The 19,627-nt window shown below is 43.5% G+C and overlaps 1 protein-coding gene across 1 annotated transcript; it reads right to left on the reverse strand.

Annotated features, from left to right (window-relative positions):
- Nucleotides 1–16,046: 16,046 nt before the first annotated feature.
- On the reverse strand, nt 16,047–18,548 carry LOC137024837 (uncharacterized). Its single transcript, XM_067392758.1, has 2 exons — nt 17,109–18,548; nt 16,047–16,864 (listed from the first exon to the last, which is right to left on the reverse strand). The coding sequence occupies exons 1-2, from the start codon at nt 17,661–17,663 to the stop codon at nt 16,760–16,762; spliced, it is 660 nt and encodes a 219-aa protein (XP_067248859.1). The 5' UTR covers nt 17,664–18,548; the 3' UTR covers nt 16,047–16,759.
- Nucleotides 18,549–19,627: the final 1,079 nt, after the last annotated feature.

Raw genomic sequence — 19,627 nt, forward strand, 5'->3', positions numbered from 1 at the left:
GTTGTTCATTGATAAAGTCATTGGTAAGTTCTGTCGAGCGGGGCCCTACAGTATGCAGTCAGATAACGCTTCCCAGGAATGGTTTTCAGGATTTACTGCTGTCCAAGGAATAACGTAAAACTGTAAAAGTACAAAATACAGAATTCTAAGTGTACGGAGTCAATAAAATGTTCACACAAACACAACAAAGGCTCTTTACATTCCATATAGTTAGCATCAACTATATCGGAAATAGATTACTTTATTATGAAATTTTGCCTCACTTCTGGCTGTCGCTGTATCCCTTCTAGGCTGCTGAACCTTGGCTCACATTAGTGATTTCATCAACTAAGGACTTAAACAATTATATGCAATACCCCACTTTGAACAGAAGGGGTCACTCTACTACAACTTGTTAATACACTACATGCAAAATGTTCATAGAGAACAAGCACAATTCTGACAAATGAATTTAATTACTCTTAAGTAACATCATGGTTTCTTTCTTTTTTTTTAACCCAAAAGAAAAGGCAGTAGTCTGATGCAAGCCAGATTTTTAAATTTTTTTTAATTATGACATTAGACTTCTGAAATTAATGTGTTTTTTAAAAAGTTTGTGATGCTTTTGTCCTTTTTGCATGTCATTTTGTCATTAATTGTGTTAAACTGTCAAATAAAATAAATACAGCTAAATTGCTGTAAAAGGCGTCATTTATATTTTAAAAGGTTTTCCACATTTTTAAAATGGTCAGGAATTTGTTGAAGCACCATTGAAGTGTTGCTGAAATATTAATACTGTTTAAGTGACTTCGAATCAACATCACATTAACATTAACAACAATAATCATTGGTAAATATTGTTTTATCAATTTCATATTGATTCAACACAGGTGATGTGGAATCAATCATAGAGTAACATTGATTTACTGAGATTCCCAATGATTATTTTGTTGAAATCTCACCATTGTTTCAACACAATTAATGTTGATGCATGAACATTGTTACAGTGACTGCATGTTATCTGTGTCTCTCACTGTATTGATCTGGTCAATCTTCAGTTTATGAGCTGTGTGTCATCTAAAAGCATTTATGTTCAGTCTTTGTCTTCATCAAAGCTTATAGTTTTGTGGTCTGAGTTCAAGCTACTGTTGGTTGTATTTGACTGAACTCATTGTTTGGACTTTATTTAACATTATTTATTAACATATTTAATAATGTAATTATTATACACCAAACACACTGCAGCTGCTCTGGAGCTTCTGATCTTCACACAAACACTTTCTGAAAATGACAGACATCAAGATAAATGTTTTCTCAATTCCTAATTGTATGTTTGTGTTGTATATGTACCTGTATGGTTTCTCTTGGTTCAGTGTTTATATTGCTATAAACAGGCTGAGACATTTTTGTTCACATGATGGACGCTATATGTGTTTCTACTCTGTAGTCCTCTGCTATTTGAGACTCTACTTTTAGTAGTTGAGGCCAATATTTGGCAAAGTATGTCATAGTACAGGAGCTTGTGACACCCTTCCAGTTAAAACCAATGTATTTTCATAACGAAAAGCTTTTCCTTGAGGGCACTACTGTGGTAGTGTGGTTAGATGTAGCAACCATGTTCAAATTTGCACAGTAGGGGAGAGTGGGGTGATTTGTGCCAGGGGGGAAGTAGTTCCACCCATTGTTTCTGGAAAACCATAGAAGAAATTGGTCATGTGACCACATAATTTTGAAAAGCCATCCATTTTACTCATCCTCCAAAGAAGAGAGACACATGGCATGAGAGGAAATCACATTTTAGCTAAAAAAAACCCCTTTCCCCTTTCAAAGTAAAATTTCTATGATTTAAGGTTTTTTGATTGTAGTGTCTGAACAATTATAGATAAGTTTGAAAACATTTCACACATGTTTTAGTGCTTTAGCAGGCTACACAATGAGTCTATACAGTATAGCATGATGTTAGCTGCTTGGATCATGCTAATTTTTCAAACTTGTGCATCCGGGGTGATTTGTGCCAGAGAGCCTGGGTTAAGTTGTGCCAGTGGCACAACTCATCCCCACGTATGATTATTTTCAACATATTATTAATTTGTAATTGATCATTGTACTCTTACATTTTAGCAGCTATGTGACATTCTTGATTTTAGACCAAAACCCATCATGCCACGCACTTATAAAACGCACTTTCTGAAGATGAAAAGCATAAAATGGGCCAATGTTGTGCAAAAGGCATGAAAACAACTAATATTGTGTGAAAACTGAATGGAATGGAGATTATCGAATTATCATAAGATTTGTGAGTGATTTAGAGCACAGCAGAACTCGGTCAGATAAAGCCTTATTAATGAAAGTTCCTGTCAAAAAAAATTAATTGTATTAAAAGGGCAGCTATAAAAAAAGCCAGTGTTTAGCAGCAAACAGGTATTTTCATCTTCAGAAAGATCTTTCTTCCTCCCCATTTTGCATGAAAACTGTGACTTGCTTAATAATGTGGAACAACCTCTAAGTATGGTTTCCATAGATCTGGCAAATTATTTTGTCTGAGATTGATACCAGTTATAAGACATGGATAAATAAACAAACAAACATTTTCTTAGGAAAAACTAAAATCTGAATGTTTATTCTACTGAAATCTTACTGATATGTCACTTGCATAATAATTTGTAACATGGCATATTCTTATGTTATTCTTATAATTGACAGACAGCGTTCTATGTATGTCAACAGGAATCTATTGCCAAATCCTTTTTGCCTGAAATGATTCACAAATATCATATATTGTGTATTTAAGTTCCCTTTCGTGGGAACTATCGACGCTACGTCGAATGACATGATGGGAACCCTCTGCATTTTGTGTTCGTGAAGCACCTCTGTATCCAACCAATGAGGAAACGTGACGTCAGAGGCGGGTGATGTCACGGACCAGGAAACTATAAAGCATACCCAGAACAAAGAATGCTAGCTTCTGTTGTCTTCAGCAAGCACTCTCTTTATCTTGTGTGTCTTATTTGGTGTTGTTTGTCTTATCACATATAAATAATCACGATCTCTTTGTCTGAGGACAAGAGTATCTCACACCAATCCATATATTTATATATAAAAAAGACACGTATTATGGCGAAAAACAGCAGTGAAGTGGGAGTGAGTATGCCCAGGCAGCTCTCGAGGGAGCCGTCTGTGTGCACTGTAAAAACTCACTCTCAGGACACTGTGCTCCAGTGTTCCCCGCGGATCGGGTCCCGCTTCTGCCGAGGCAGGGCGGAGGCTCCGTTCGTGAGGTTCACAAATGGATCTGACAGAGGGGTTAGAGATGGGCGCCGCCCTTTCTCTGCCCTCACCAGCCAGGTTCAGCGCCGTCTCCCAAGTGGAAGCACACTTGGCGGTTTCTTCCCCCGGGTTGAGGCACAGATATATTCACATGTCCAGCTCTGAGGAGGTGCATATTGTGATATCGATCTGAAGATCGCAACCTCACAGTCACACATATATCGTGTTTCAAAATCACACGTTTATAACAAATCAATCGTGAACAGCAGTTTGATTTTCCTCCTGTGCTACACTACAAAGCGAGTGGGGATACACACGATTTATGTGTCGTTTGCTGGGAGTGGAGCGTGCACGTCAGCTCACAACTGACAGTGTTCATTCATAAAAATGTCCAGAAGAAAAGTATGCACTAGCGGGAGTTTTGTAGCTCCACTCCTGTTGGCTTTATTCTCGAGGGAATAAAAGTCTAAGCTTGGATCTCGCGCTTGCCGAGGCAGCACGTGGGTTGAGTTTTCATTAAAGAATATAGCTCAGATCTCGCGCTTGCCGAGGCAGCGCGTGGATTGGGTTTTCATTAAAGAATATATGGCTCGGATCTCGCGTTGCAGAGGCAGCGCGTAGATTAAGTCTGCAAGAATGAATATAGGGCTCGGGTCTTGCGTTTGCTGAGGCTGCGCATGTATCACGTGTCCGTAATTATGCATGTGTGTGTGTATGTAGCCTATATATATGTATATATATGTATATATTAAGGGATCTGAGCAGACGGGAGTTTCCCTTTCTCTCTTTCTCTCGAATTATTACGATCTATAATTCTTTTTTGCATTCTAAATATATTCAGTCTGTTCAAAAATATATATATTTATATAAGAACTGGCTGCATTTAATTTGAGGATTAAATGAAATATTGAATACATTACATTCTGAGGAATTTAAAAGAAAGTGTCGCCATCCTTGGTCCCCCGCAGAAAGCTTGGGGACAGGGACAGGCGACACAGCCGATGTCTTTGTGGGGTAACACAGATCTGCGGACTGTAATTATCACCAAGAAGGCTTCGAAGAGGTCCTGATGCCAGTGGCGCGGGACATTGGAGGGCAGCCCCCTCCAGAGAGGGTTGGGTATTAAAATACTTGGTACCCATCCCTCTTTGGCTTCCTCAGGGGGCCGTTCTGCTAACCCTGCCACCCAGTGTGCTTCAGGGCGCAGCGGTCTCCACCGATCCTCCGAGGAGGGCCGGTCATCACTTGATTCGGCGGTTCCTTGCCGGTTCGCAAGTGCTCAAAAAACACCAGAGGCCAGTATCGAGAGACTGGTTCCCTTTGTAAATAAGGCAGAATGGAAACTTCTCCCAAATATTTCAAAATGGGTGCTGCTCACAATAGAAAAGGGTTACAAATTCGGGTCTCGCCCGCCCCAGTTTAATTGGGTCCTTCCCACAGTGGTGGCCCCCGAGCAGTCTCTGGTAATGGAACAGGAGGTTATGACGCTCTTGCAAAAAGGAGCTATAGAAAGGGTTCTCCTCCCAGCAAGCTGTCAGGGTTTTACAACCTATACTTCATTGTTCCAAAGAAGGATGGAGGGTTATCCCACAGATCAGGTCCGAGGACTGGTTTGTTGTGATAGACCTGAAAGATGCTTACTTTCATGTATCCATCTGTAACACAGTTCGTAAATGTGGGAAGAAGGAGGCGGGAACCGGCGAACATTCAACAAAACTTTAATCCAAAATAAACAAACAAAACGAAAGTAATGCCGGCAGACCCTCGCGGACGTCTGCCGGCCACCCAAACATAACAAAACCATAACATAAAGTCCAGGCCTGGTCCTCTCTCGTCCTCCACGGTAGTCGCTCCTCCTTTTATGCTCCCGGAGCTCCTCCGTGAGAGACTCAAGGCCGGTGCGCCTCCCAGGTGAAGCTCATTAACACTCGCGCCACCGGCCTCGCGCCGTTCCCTCACGGCTCTCGCCCGCCCTGGTCGCCACATACCCCCATCGCCCCTCGCAGGCCGGGGGGTACTCCCGAGTCTGCGCTCTACTCCCCCCCCCGGGGCCTGTCTCGGCGGCCGCAGCACCTGGGGGTAAGGACAGACGAGACGAGAGAAAGGAGACGGAAGCAAGGGGAGCGACAGGACGAGAGAGGGGAGAGAGGAAAAAAAAAAAATTCTTGGTCCGGTTCCCCGACACACTGCTGCTTGGTCCTCAGCCTGCCGAGAGGCTCTTCTTCGCGGTGCCATGCGGTGGCACTGGACGCTCGGTGGACGGCCCGATCCTCGACCGCCTCCTGGCGGCCGGCGATGGCTCCTCCGACTGAGGGCAGCCGGCAGCGAGTCCCCCGTTCCCTGCTCCTCCCCTTTATGGCGGACGGCAGCAGGCTCCGGCCCACGGCGAACGGCGGCGACTCGTCCGCTCCCTCTTGGACGGCAGCCACCCCACCTCGTCCCAGGGGCACGGCCTCGAGCTCTTCGTCCCACCTTTCACTAGGCTCCAGTACCACCGCCTCGGGCAGCCTCTCGCGGTCTTCACTCCCTCAGCAGCGAGGGCTCTCCGACAGCATGTCCCTCCTTCCTCCCGGGTTTCGGCACCAATGTAACCGTGTTCGTAAATGTGGGAAGAAGGAGGCGGGAACTGGCGAACATTCAACATAACTTTAATCCAAAATAAACAAAACGAAAGTAATGCCGGCAGACCCTCGCGGACGTCTGCCGGCCACCCAAACATAACAAAACCATAACATAAAGTCCAGGCCTGGTCCTCTCTCGTCCTCCACGGTAGTCGCTCCTCCTTTTATGCTCCCGGAGCTCCTCCGTGAGGGACTCAAGGCCGGTGCGCCTCCCAGGTGAAGCTCATTAACACTCGTGCCACCGGCCTCGCGCCGTTCCCTCACGGCTCTCGCCCGCCCTGGTCGCCACACCATCCATCCTTCTAACAGGAAGTTCCTCAGGTTTGCTTTCGGGGACAAAGCTTACCAATACAGGGTTCTTCCTTTCAGCCTATCATTATCACCCCGCACGTTCAGGAAGTGCGTGGATGCAGCGCTGGCTCCATTGAGACTCCAGGGCATCCGCGTGCTGAACTATATCGACGATTGGTTGATATTAGCTCAAACAAAACAGTTGGCAGTTCAACATCGAGATGTTGTTCTGTCGCACATGAAAAAGTTTGGGCTGAGGCTCAATGCCAAAAAGAGTGTGCTGGTTCCGAGTCAGATTGCAAACTATCTAGGAGTAATCTGGGATTTTACCACGATGCATGCGCGGCTGTCTCCTGCTCGTGTGAATTCCATTCTCGGAGCCGTGAATTGGGTGAAGTTAGGCCAGTCACTCACTGTAAAACAGTTTCAGAGACTGTTGGGTCTGATGGCAGCTGCGTCCAACGTGATTACTATTGGCCTTCTGCACATGAGACCCTTACAGTGGTGGCTCAGGACCAAGGGGTTTTCCCTGAGGGGAAATCCTTTTCGCATGATCAAAGTCACGCGGCGATGCCTTCGTGCTCTGGTCATGTGGAAGAAGCCTTGGTTCCTGTCCCAGGGATCCGTGCTGGGAACTCCTCGTCGTAGCATAATGCTTACGACAGATGCTTCCCTCACGGTTTGGGGGGGACGATCATGAGTGGTCGCTCGGCTCAGGGTCTATGGGAGGACCATCAGCTCTCCTGGCACATAAATCAGCTGGAGATGATGGCGGTGTCTCTAGAACTGAAACACTTCCTCCCAGACCTGAGGGGCCACCACGTGTTGGTCCGTACGGACAACACGACGGTGGTCTCCTATGACCAGTCACTCACTGTAAAACAGTTTCCGAGACTGTTGGGTCTTATGGCAGCTGCGTCCAACGTGATAACTTTTGGCCTTCTGCAAATGAGACTCCTACAGTGGTGGCTCAGGACCAAGGGGTTTTCTCCAAGGGGAAATCCTTTTCGCAAGATCAAAAGTCACGCGGCGATGCCTTTGTGCTCTGGTCATGTGGAAAAAGCCTTGGTTCCTGTCCCAGAACCCATGTTGGGGACTTCTCGTCGTCGCGTAATGCTTACGACGGATGCTTCCCTCATGGGCTGGGGAGCGATCATGAGTGGTCGCTCAGCTCAGGGTCTCTGGGAGGACAATCAGTTCCTGGCACTTAAATCGGCTGGAAATGATGGCGGTATTTCTTGCAGTAAAATACTTCCTCCCAGACCTGAGGGCATTAAAATGTGGGAGCAGACACCCTGTCGAGGCAGGGGCCGAGGCCCGGGGAATGGAGTCTCCACACTGAGGTGTGGAGCTCACATTCAGCACCACTGGGTCTGGATGCCATGGTACAGACGTGGACGAGGCTGCGTCTGTATGCATTTCCCCATTCGCTCTGCTCCCGGGAGTTCTGGAGAAAGTGCGCCAGGAAGGGGTCAGTCTAATATTGATAGCCCTGTACTGGACAACCACAATATGGTTCTTAGACTTAGTGTCACTTCTAGATGGCTCCCTGATGGAGCTTCCTCTCAGGCAGGACCTCCTGTTTCAAGCGGGCGGCATGATAATTCATCCACGCCCAGAACTATGGAGACTGTGGGCCTGGCCTCTGAGGGGGCCAGGTTCATAAATGCTGCATACTCCACTCCAGAGCTCCCTCCACTAGGAAGTGTATGCGGCTATTTTGGCCATACTCCTCTGGGGGATTCCTCGGTAGGTCGAGACCCCCTTTTTTATACGCTTCCTCCGTGGTACTCTGAGGCTGAGGCCTTCAGTACGTACAAGGACTCCAGCCTGGGACTTGGCCGTGGTATTAGAAGGGTTAGCCGAGGCTTCCTCCGAACCACTAGAGGAAGTTTCAGAGAAATTCCTCACCCTTAAAGACCATATTTCTACTGGCTATTTCATCTCTTAAAAGAATAGGAAATCTTCAAGCACTTTCAGCTGCTTCTTTGTGTTTGGAATTCGCATCTGGAATAGTCAAAGCGTTCCTGCACACTAGACCAGGCTATATGCCTAAGGTCCCCACCAACGTCCCAAGTTCCATCGTACTTCAGGCCTTCCATCTTCCTCCATTTACAACTTCGGATCAGGAGAAACTCAATCTGCTCTGCCCAGTGAGGGCTTTAGATGCATATGTCCACAGAGCTGCCCTGTGGAGCAAAACCGATCAATTGTTTGTGTGTTTTATGGGTCTCATTAGAAAGGAGGTCCAGCATCTAAGCAGAGAATGAGCAAGTGGGTGGTCGAGGCTATCTCACTTGCTTATGAGGGGGCCGGACAGCCATCTCCATTAGCTGTCCGTGTTCACTCGACTAGGGGTATGGCGGCCTCAAAGGCTTTAATGTCAGGAGTATCCATTAATGACATATGTGGTTCTGCTGGATGGTCATCCCAGCACACATTTATTGGTTTTACAACCTGGACGTAGGTTCCTTTCCAGGGTCCTCCGTTCTGTCTACAAGATAACAGACAGGTACTTGGTGATATGGCGTAGTTGGGATAGCGTTCCCATCACGTCATTCAACGTAGCGTCGATAGTTCCCACGAAAGGGAACGTCTCGGGTTACAGATGTAACCCCTGTTCCCTGAGTAAGGGAACGAGACGCTACGTCACGTTGCCGTACCCCCGGCATACCTGTGAGCGTCTTGCTTCAGACATATTCCAGAAGCTAGCGTTCTTTGTTCTGGGTATGCTTTATAGTTTCCTGGTCCGTGACGTCACCCGCCTCTGACGTCACGTTTCCTCATTGGTTGGATACAGAGGTGCTTCACGAACACAAAATGCAGGGTTCCCATCATGTCATTCGACGTAGCGTCTCGTTCCCTTACTCATGGAACAGGGGTTACATCTGTAACCCGAGACGTTTTGTGTTTTCCCAAAAACTACAAAATATGACTTAGCATATTCCAACAGTTTAATAGGGTGACAATATCTAAATAAACCTTAAATGAGTAATTTTGTATTGAATTTGTCTTGCTTTCATATAGCATTACAGTTCATAACATTAAAATGTTCTGTTTACTTCAGAAATGACTGGCACAAATTACCCCTACGTATTCTCCCCAAAGGCACAACTTACACCGCACCAGGGGCAAGTTGTGCCACGAGACCACTTTTTTTCCAAAAGCTATATTTCTGAAACAATTTATTTCAGATCCAAAGTTATTGTTCTCAGGCATGCACCACATCCTGAAATATATGTACATTCTTAAGTTGAAGGCATTACTGCCATGGCCTCACTTTAAAGTCACTTTGAGTAAAAACTGGCACAACTCACCCCACTTTCCCCTATAGTTATACATGAGAGAAATGTCACTTTTTTTCAATTTTCACTTTTCACAGCTTTAGCCCACAGATCATTTTTTATAGCATGTTAAAACTGCCCATTTTTGGGGGTAAGCACAAAGTGTGCCATTTCAGTGTGGGCCCTTTAAATGCAAATTAGCTGCTGTGCTTGGCCTAAGAGGGAGCTTCAAGAGCTGATTCTCTCCATACAGGATTCAGTTAGGACATACTATAATGAAACTGAGAATATATGCTGCATGGAGATGGAACAGGTAATATATAGAAATACATTAATATCACAGGCCTAAAGTGTAAGCAGATATTTAGCTGTTTAGTTAAGCAGAGAATGAGCAAGTGGGTGGTCGAGGCTATCTCACTTGCTTATGAGGGGGCCGGACAGCCATCTCCATTAGCTGTCCGTGTTCACTCGACTAGGGGTATGGCGGCCTCAAAGGCCTTAATGTCAGGAGTATCCATTAATGACATATGTGGTTCTGCTGGATGGTCATCCCAGCACACATTTATTGGTTTTACAACCTGGACGTAGGTTCCTTTCCAGGGTCCTCCGTTCTGTCTACAAGATAACAGACAGGTACTTGGTGATATGGCGTAGTTGGGATAGCGTTCCCATCACGTCATTCAACGTAGCGTCGATAGTTCCCACGAAAGGGAACGTCTCGGGTTACAGATGTAACCCCTGTTCCCTGAGTAAGGGAACGAGACGCTACGTCACGTTGCCGTACCCCCGGCATACCTGTGAGCGTCTTGCTTCAGACATATTCCAGAAGCTAGCGTTCTTTGTTCTGGGTATGCTTTATAGTTTCCTGGTCCGTGACGTCACCCGCCTCTGACGTCACGTTTCCTCATTGGTTGGATACAGAGGTGCTTCACGAACACAAAATGCAGGGTTCCCATCATGTCATTCGACGTAGCGTCTCGTTCCCTTACTCATGGAACAGGGGTTACATCTGTAACCCGAGACGTTTTTTGTGTTTTCCCAAAAACTACAAAATATGACTTAGCATATTCCAACAGTTTAATAGGGTGACAATATCTAAATAAACCTTAAATGAGTAATTTTGTATTGAATTTGTCTTGCTTTCATATAGCATTACAGTTCATAACATTAAAATGTTCTGTTTACTTCAGAAATGACTGGCACAAATTACCCCTACGTATTCTCCCCAAAGGCACAACTTACACCGCACCAGGGGCAAGTTGTGCCACGAGACCACTTTTTTTCCAAAAGCTATATTTCTGAAACAATTTATTTCAGATCCAAAGTTATTGTTCTCAGGCATGCACCACATCCTGAAATATATGTACATTCTTAAGTTGAAGGCATTACTGCCATGGCCTCACTTTAAAGTCACTTTGAGTAAAAACTGGCACAACTCACCCCACTTTCCCCTATAGTTATACATGAGAGAAATGTCACTTTTTTTCAATTTTCACTTTTCACAGCTTTAGCCCACAGATCATTTTTTATAGCATGTTAAAACTGCCCATTTTTGGGGGTAAGCACAAAGTGTGCCATTTCAGTGTGGGCCCTTTAAATGCAAATTAGCTGCTGTGCTTGGCCTAAGAGGGAGCTTCAAGAGCTGATTCTCTCCATACAGGATTCAGTTAGGACATACTATAATGAAACTGAGAATATATGCTGCATGGAGATGGAACAGGTAATATATAGAAATACATTAATATCACAGGCCTAAAGTGTAAGCAGATATTTAGCTGTTTAGTTAAGCAGAGAATGAGCAAGTGGGTGGTCGAGGCTATCTCACTTGCTTATGAGGGGGCCGGACAGCCATCTCCATTAGCTGTCCGTGTTCACTCGACTAGGGGTATGGCGGCCTCAAAGGCCTTAATGTCAGGAGTATCCATTAATGACATATGTGGTTCTGCTGGATGGTCATCCCAGCACACATTTATTGGTTTTACAACCTGGACGTAGGTTCCTTTCCAGGGTCCTCCGTTCTGTCTACAAGATAACAGACAGGTACTTGGTGATATGGCGTAGTTGGGATAGCGTTCCCATCACGTCATTCAACGTAGCGTCGATAGTTCCCACGAAAGGGAACGTCTCGGGTTACAGATGTAACCCCTGTTCCCTGAGTAAGGGAACGAGACGCTACGTCACGTTGCCGTACCCCCGGCATACCTGTGAGCGTCTTGCTTCAGACATATTCCAGAAGCTAGCGTTCTTTGTTCTGGGTATGCTTTATAGTTTCCTGGTCCGTGACGTCACCCGCCTCTGACGTCACGTTTCCTCATTGGTTGGATACAGAGGTGCTTCACGAACACAAAATGCAGGGTTCCCATCATGTCATTCGACGTAGCGTCTCGTTCCCTTACTCATGGAACAGGGGTTACATCTGTAACCCGAGACGTTTTTTGTGTTTTCCCAAAAACTACAAAATATGACTTAGCATATTCCAACAGTTTAATAGGGTGACAATATCTAAATAAACCTTAAATGAGTAATTTTGTATTGAATTTGTCTTGCTTTCATATAGCATTACAGTTCATAACATTAAAATGTTCTGTTTACTTCAGAAATGACTGGCACAAATTACCCCTACGTATTCTCCCCAAAGGCACAACTTACACCGCACCAGGGGCAAGTTGTGCCACGAGACCACTTTTTTTCCAAAAGCTATATTTCTGAAACAATTTATTTCAGATCCAAAGTTATTGTTCTCAGGCATGCACCACATCCTGAAATATATGTACATTCTTAAGTTGAAGGCATTACTGCCATGGCCTCACTTTAAAGTCACTTTGAGTAAAAACTGGCACAACTCACCCCACTTTCCCCTATAGTTATACATGAGAGAAATGTCACTTTTTTTCAATTTTCACTTTTCACAGCTTTAGCCCACAGATCATTTTTTATAGCATGTTAAAACTGCCCATTTTTGGGGGTAAGCACAAAGTGTGCCATTTCAGTGTGGGCCCTTTAAATGCAAATTAGCTGCTGTGCTTGGCCTAAGAGGGAGCTTCAAGAGCTGATTCTCTCCATACAGGATTCAGTTAGGACATACTATAATGAAACTGAGAATATATGCTGCATGGAGATGGAACAGGTAATATATAGAAATACATTAATATCACAGGCCTAAAGTGTAAGCAGATATTTAGCTGTTTAGTTAAGCAGAGAATGAGCAAGTGGGTGGTCGAGGCTATCTCACTTGCTTATGAGGGGGCCGGACAGCCATCTCCATTAGCTGTCCGTGTTCACTCGACTAGGGGTATGGCGGCCTCAAAGGCCTTAATGTCAGGAGTATCCATTAATGACATATGTGGTTCTGCTGGATGGTCATCCCAGCACACATTTATTGGTTTTACAACCTGGACGTAGGTTCCTTTCCAGGGTCCTCGGTTCTGTCTACAAGATAACAGACAGGTACTTGGTGATATGGCGTAGTTGGGATAGCGTTCCCATCACGTCATTCAACGTAGCGTCGATAGTTCCCACGAAAGGGAACGTCTCGGGTTACAGATGTAACCCCTGTTCCCTGAGTAAGGGAACGAGACGCTACGTCACGTTGCCGTACCCCCGGCATACCTGTGAGCGTCTTGCTTCAGACATATTCCAGAAGCTAGCGTTCTTTGTTCTGGGTATGCTTTATAGTTTCCTGGTCCGTGACGTCACCCGCCTCTGACGTCACGTTTCCTCATTGGTTGGATACAGAGGTGCTTCACGAACACAAAATGCAGGGTTCCCATCATGTCATTCGACGTAGCGTCTCGTTCCCTTACTCATGGAACAGGGGTTACATCTGTAACCAGAGACGTTTTTTGTGTTTTCCCAAAAACTACAAAATATGACTTAGCATATTCCAACAGTTTAATAGGGTGACAATATCTAAATAAACCTTAAATGAGTAATTTTGTATTGAATTTGTCTTGCTTTCATATAGCATTACAGTTCATAACATTAAAATGTTCTGTTTACTTCAGAAATGACTGGCACAAATTACCCCTACGTATTCTCCCCAAAGGCACAACTTACACCGCACCAGGGGCAAGTTGTGCCACGAGACCACTTTTTTTCCAAAAGCTATATTTCTGAAACAATTTATTTCAGATCCAAAGTTATTGTTCTCAGGCATGCACCACATCCTGAAATATATGTACATTCTTAAGTTGAAGGCATTACTGCCATGGCCTCACTTTAAAGTCACTTTGAGTAAAAACTGGCACAACTCACCCCACTTTCCCCTATAGTTATACATGAGAGAAATGTCACTTTTTTTCAATTTTCACTTTTCACAGCTTTAGCCCACAGATCATTTTTTATAGCATGTTAAAACTGCCCATTTTTGGGGGTAAGCACAAAGTGTGCCATTTCAGTGTGGGCCCTTTAAATGCAAATTAGCTGCTGTGCTTGGCCTAAGAGGGAGCTTCAAGAGCTGATTCTCTCCATACAGGATTCAGTTAGGACATACTATAATGAAACTGAGAATATATGCTGCATGGAGATGGAACAGGTAATATATAGAAATACATTAATATCACAGGCCTAAAGTGTAAGCAGATATTTAGCTGTTTAGTTCTCCATCGTCACCATTAAACAGGGCTTTCATGTTGTGCGCGCGCTGTAGCTCCTTTGTGTGAGCGCGATCTCTCTTCCGGATTGCGAAAGCAAAAATGCATTATAGACAAATGTCCTAATATTATTGCATACAGACACAGCTGGCGACTGACGGGGGGCAAAATCCAATCACCACCTCCTCGCGGTGCCCCCTGGATAGCCAACCAATGGTGATGGTCTTCGATGTCAGATACTGCGACAAATCGATCGAAGCTTTAAATCGTCGCATCTGTGGTAATTGACAATCAAAATTTGGGAAATGCTATGGCGTCCCCCGCAAGCGAGGCGCGCCGTCCTCGCCCAAATGACGTGAGAAATCAGCGAGGGCTACCCACTCAAGGACGGAGTGGGCTAAAGAAGCGAGTCCATCTTCGTTTTTGCACCATCAACATCGGAACGATGACTGGAAGAAGCAGAGAATTGGCCACTGCCCTGAAGGCCCGCCACATCGACATTGCTTGTGTCCAGGAAACAAAGTGGAGTGTAGCTAAAGCGAGGGACATTGGAGAAGGATACAAACTGCATTATAACGGTGTAGCAAAGACCCAAAATTGTGTGGGCATTGTGGTCACCCCCAAGCTAAAAGACAGCACTGTGGCTGTCAATCGGATTTTGGACTGCCTCATGTCGATCGAAATTGATTCTGGAAACGCAGCCCTACGAGTGGTCTGCTGTTATGCCCCGCAAGTGGGATGCACGGACAAAGTCACGGACGAATTTTGGACCAAGTTGGAAGATCACCTACTCTTAATGCGACCAAAAGAATACTTGGTCATCGGAGGCGACCTGAACGGCCATGTTGGGGCAAGAAGAGACGGCTACGAACAACAGCATGGTGGGCAAGGATATACACCATCACAGCCGACCTGCAAACGCCCCACCCCTGGTCACTCCTCTTCGCCGATGATGTTTTCCTCACTAGCAAGACTAGGGCAGTGACTCAGAGGGATACCCAACTATGGAAAGACCGGTTGGACGAATATGGCCTACGACTTAACATCAAGAAGACTGATGACCAAACTGATGGCACCATCAGCATCAGCAATGAAGAACTGAAGAAGACTAAAGAATTCCGATACTTGGGCTCAGTCATCAGCCACAACGGAAGTGTCACTGCCGATGTTTAAGCAAGGATACAATCATCCAGGATGAAATGGCGCCAAGTGACCGGTGTCCTGTGTGACCGACGGATGCCGGACAAGCTCAAGGGAAAGATCTACAAAACGGTGATCCGCCCAGTAGCCCTGTATGGTTCCGAATGCTGGCCTGCTTTGACCATTCATTAACAGGCCCTCAACACCATGGAGATGCATATGCTCCGATGGAGCTTGGGAATCACACGATGGGATTGCATTAACGTTAAATACACGTTATTCATACAAAAGTAACATTAACCACAGATGTATAGCAGTCTCCTAAATTTGCTGAAAAATATGTACACATAAAATCAACTTACTGACTACAACAGCCCTAAGGGCCAAAGCACGAAATACCACTTTCTGGTTTGCACCACTCCAGTTAATTTTTTTAGCCAAACAGTTTGCCAAAAGTTTTCCCAGGATACGCCACACTGCTTCTTTTGTGGAAAAACCACCAACAATTCCAAAATAGACTACCTTTGAAGGATGAAAAGAAAAGCAATACATCCAATTTAACAATACAGTGATTACTGAATATCATAAAAAATATATATATAATTATATATATATATATATATATATATATATATATATATATATATATATATATATATATATATATACAGTGTTGCCACAGTTACTTTGAAAAAGTAACTTAGTTACTTTACAGATTACTTGATTTTAAAAGTAGCTTAGTTACTTTACAAGTCACTTTATTAGTTACATTCAGCAGCTGCCGACAACATAAAAATGACAACCGGTTTTGCCAACACTCACTTTATTGGAAGTGTATTTTTAACAGTAACATCAACAATCTACCTCCTGACAATTAAAGTTGAACTTAAAAACTATTTCCTGAAAAAATACACGTTTTTACAAAAAATAAGTCTTTCTTGACTTAACATAAATACTTGTTTTAATAAAAATAAAATAGTCTTTCTTGACTTCACTTAACATAAATACTTGTTTTAATAAAAAAAAAAAAAATAAAGAAAAAGACTATAAAATTTCTTGACCATCAAGGAGTGGTTTTACAAAACAAAACAAGTGTGTAACACCACATGTAAGCTTAAATCATGTTTTCTTTACTTTTGTTACTTTGGCCAAATCTTATTTTGTAATCCCATGTTATAAGTGAAACAGTGGAGTGGGGCGAGTAAACCAGTGGTTGTACCTCATTAACAGAAGCTTCTCAAACCTTTTGTCAGAAAGTCTATTTATTCTAGGAGTGAGCACCAAACCTCCCAGACTGAAAAAAAGCCACTCCACAGGAGCACTTGATGGGGTTGGAGTGTTATACTTCAAGAAAATGTTCTTTATGTTTGAAAACTGATGCAGAATCTGAAGGTCATATGCTGACCTCAGGTAGTCCATGACTTAATTTTCTGCAGAATAGGTCTTCTCTGGCTCTGCCTCAAAAGTGAAAAAGTCCATCTCACCTTGGCTGGCAGATGTGGTGGGCACACTAGCAGGGCTCTGTGCTGCAAGAGCAGTTGTACGGCGGCAATCTGCTGTCAGAAGCTCTTTTACTCGCTCTCTCCTACCTGTATCTCTCAGCCATCTGAGTTTGAATTTTGGACAACTGACTGCTGCGAGACGGGCATCTTTGTCGTCCAGCACACCGCGCAAAACGGGACTGGATAGCCTGAAAAATATAATTGATATGTTAATGCACACATATGCATACATATATAATGCAGGCCTATTATTTATTATGTCATTGAATTACTTACAAATCATGCCTAATGTGGGATCAATATTATGGATTTAATTTTGTTTTAGGTTACTTACTGACATTTGTATTTTTTTAATCTTCTTTTGCAGTGATAATGTATATTCTGTTCCATGTTCATGACTAGTGTGAACTAGCTTAAAAGAGGGGAACATACCTGCACTATGGCATCTGGAAGGCCTGCAGTCATACTGGAGAGGGCATCTTTAACATCCAGGGTCTTCTTCATCAGAACTTCAAGTGTGGGCAGTAAAGTCCCATAAGGACAGACACCTTGTAAAATATCAAGTGCTGCAGTCAGAGGCTTCATGGCGGTGCAGTACTGATGCAGAAACTGGTAATCTTTCTCTTTGAAGCACTTAACTCCCAGCTTGGTGCACAGAGTATTCAGCTCACACATGGGGATTTCTGCAACTCTCTTTACAGCATCAAAAAATGAATTCCACCTTGTGGATGTTGGTACCAGGAGCTTTCTTTTGCTGACTTCTTCCACTGTTTCTGATGCAAGGGTAGATCTACTTGATTTGGTCCAAATGCTCAGCTCTTTTGCTGTGCTGCTCCTATACACAGCCTTGCTCTCTGCATTGGAAGTTAAATATTTATCTACATCATTTGTGGAAATTAGGTTGATGGTGTGTGAAGCACACCTGTGGTGCGGGGGAAGAGACAGCTGGCATTCACTTTCATCTACCGCTGAGAGGATTTCTGACATATCTAAAAAAGTGACATCATCATTTGTGGGGGTGGTCTCTCCCTCCTCCGTCTCATCATCTTGACAACGCCTTGGAATACTGATTGATAATGGGTCCAACGTTTTTCAACTACTTTGTGTAGTAATCCATACGAAGAGTGAGTGTTTTCGATTTCTGCACCAATAACATCATACGTGTGTCTGCCGCGAATTCTCCTACATTCTCCTAATGTGGATCTACTAATCCAGTGGAGCGTTACTCCCATATAACTTCTGTTGTAACGAAACGAGGGCGAGTCAACCGTATTTAATGGCAGCATTTCCTCCACAACAAACTGCCCGACTAACTACTTCAACTCTCCCCCACTTACTGGTTTTGCACCGAAGTCCAGCTTTTGTTGTTTGGGTGGTCGGGGACCTCCTGCTCTCTGCTTGTCATCACCTGGTGTGACTTTCTCTATAAGTTTGACTGTGCAGTGCTGCGACTCCAAATGTTTTTTCAAATTCGACGTAGTGTTTTTGTAGCTAGATAACATTTTGTCGCCGCCAGAACAGAGTGTACAACGGACCTTAATGTTGTCATCTTTAGCTGACACAAACTCAAAATAGTGACTGTATTTCCATCTAGAAAACGCACATTTCTCGCGTCCCTCCATTGTTTACATTTGTGTCGCTGCGTGGTACGTACACGTGACGTGAACTTCATGCATGCTGAAAACGTGACTTGTCGCATACGTGACTTCACTCCCCGAGATGCAAGAAGAAATAAATATATATTTTTATTAAGGAAAATGACAAAAATACTAACGCACAGTGACTTGGTTAAGTAACTTTAATCTGATTACTGGCTTGGAAATAGTAATGCGTTAGATTACTCGTTACTGAAAAAAGTGGTCAGATTAGAGTAACGCGTTACTGGCATCACTGTATATATATATATATATATATATATATATATATATACACACACACAAGAAATTGTGTAAGAAAATGCAAGGGCTTTAACTTAACTAACTTCTTCATTTGTTCTGGCTGATCCTTAATTTGATTTTCAAGCCTTTCCTGCTCAGACAAATCATATAAAGGAAGGTTAAATGTGCCAATGTCTGGAAGCTCATCACTCCAAGACTGTGAACTGTACTGTTTATGCTGATTTTTGAGAATCATGACCAGATGTTGCTTTACAACCTCTTGTGCTTTTAAAACTTCAGTCAGCAGGGCTGCAAAATACAAAAATAATACATGAGCATATATGAACTTCTCATTTTTTTATATATATATTGTGTTTGGTAGGTATAAGCAGGGCAATATTATATTAAAATGTACCCACTTGGGGAAAAAAAGAAAGAAAAAAAAAAGAAAAAATACCCCAGAGCATTCTTTTACATACTGATAAAATTCTATAATTATTCTACAATTGCTCTTTGGTTATTCTATAATTCTTTATTTCTAGTCTAATTAGCCCTTCAAAAACATTAAGTTTTACATACTTACAAACACACAACGAATTGCAACAGGTTCTGTCTCCATCTCCAGCTGCACTGGTACAAGGACTTAAAATGTTCCTAGAGGTGCTGAGACTCACAATACCATCCGTGTGTCTGGATGGAGTTCTTAAGACTTCTGCCATAGTCATTGGTGGTGACAGTATTTGCGGTGCTGCAACAACCTCCGAACATTCCTCAGTTCTGCCTTTTTTTTCTCCAGTCTCTTGCTTACATAGACTCTTCATCACTCTCACTAGAGTTGTGTCTTTTATTTCCCCTGATAAGAAAAAATAGAAATTAAAATGGCATACTAAAATATGCATTTTGTAATAGATTAATGCAATTTACATACAATGTACATATAAGGAATACTTCAAAATTAGAGTTCTTTAAACATCTATTCACCCTCATGTTGCTGACGGACAATTCATTTTGGGGTTAACATTGTTAATATGAAAAACTGTGGTAAATATATAAAATACAAACAAACCTGTTCTT

The sequence above is a fragment of the Chanodichthys erythropterus genome, chromosome 8 (assembly GCF_024489055.1).
Source record: "Chanodichthys erythropterus isolate Z2021 chromosome 8, ASM2448905v1, whole genome shotgun sequence".
Classification (NCBI taxonomy): domain Eukaryota; kingdom Metazoa; phylum Chordata; class Actinopteri; order Cypriniformes; family Xenocyprididae; genus Chanodichthys; species Chanodichthys erythropterus.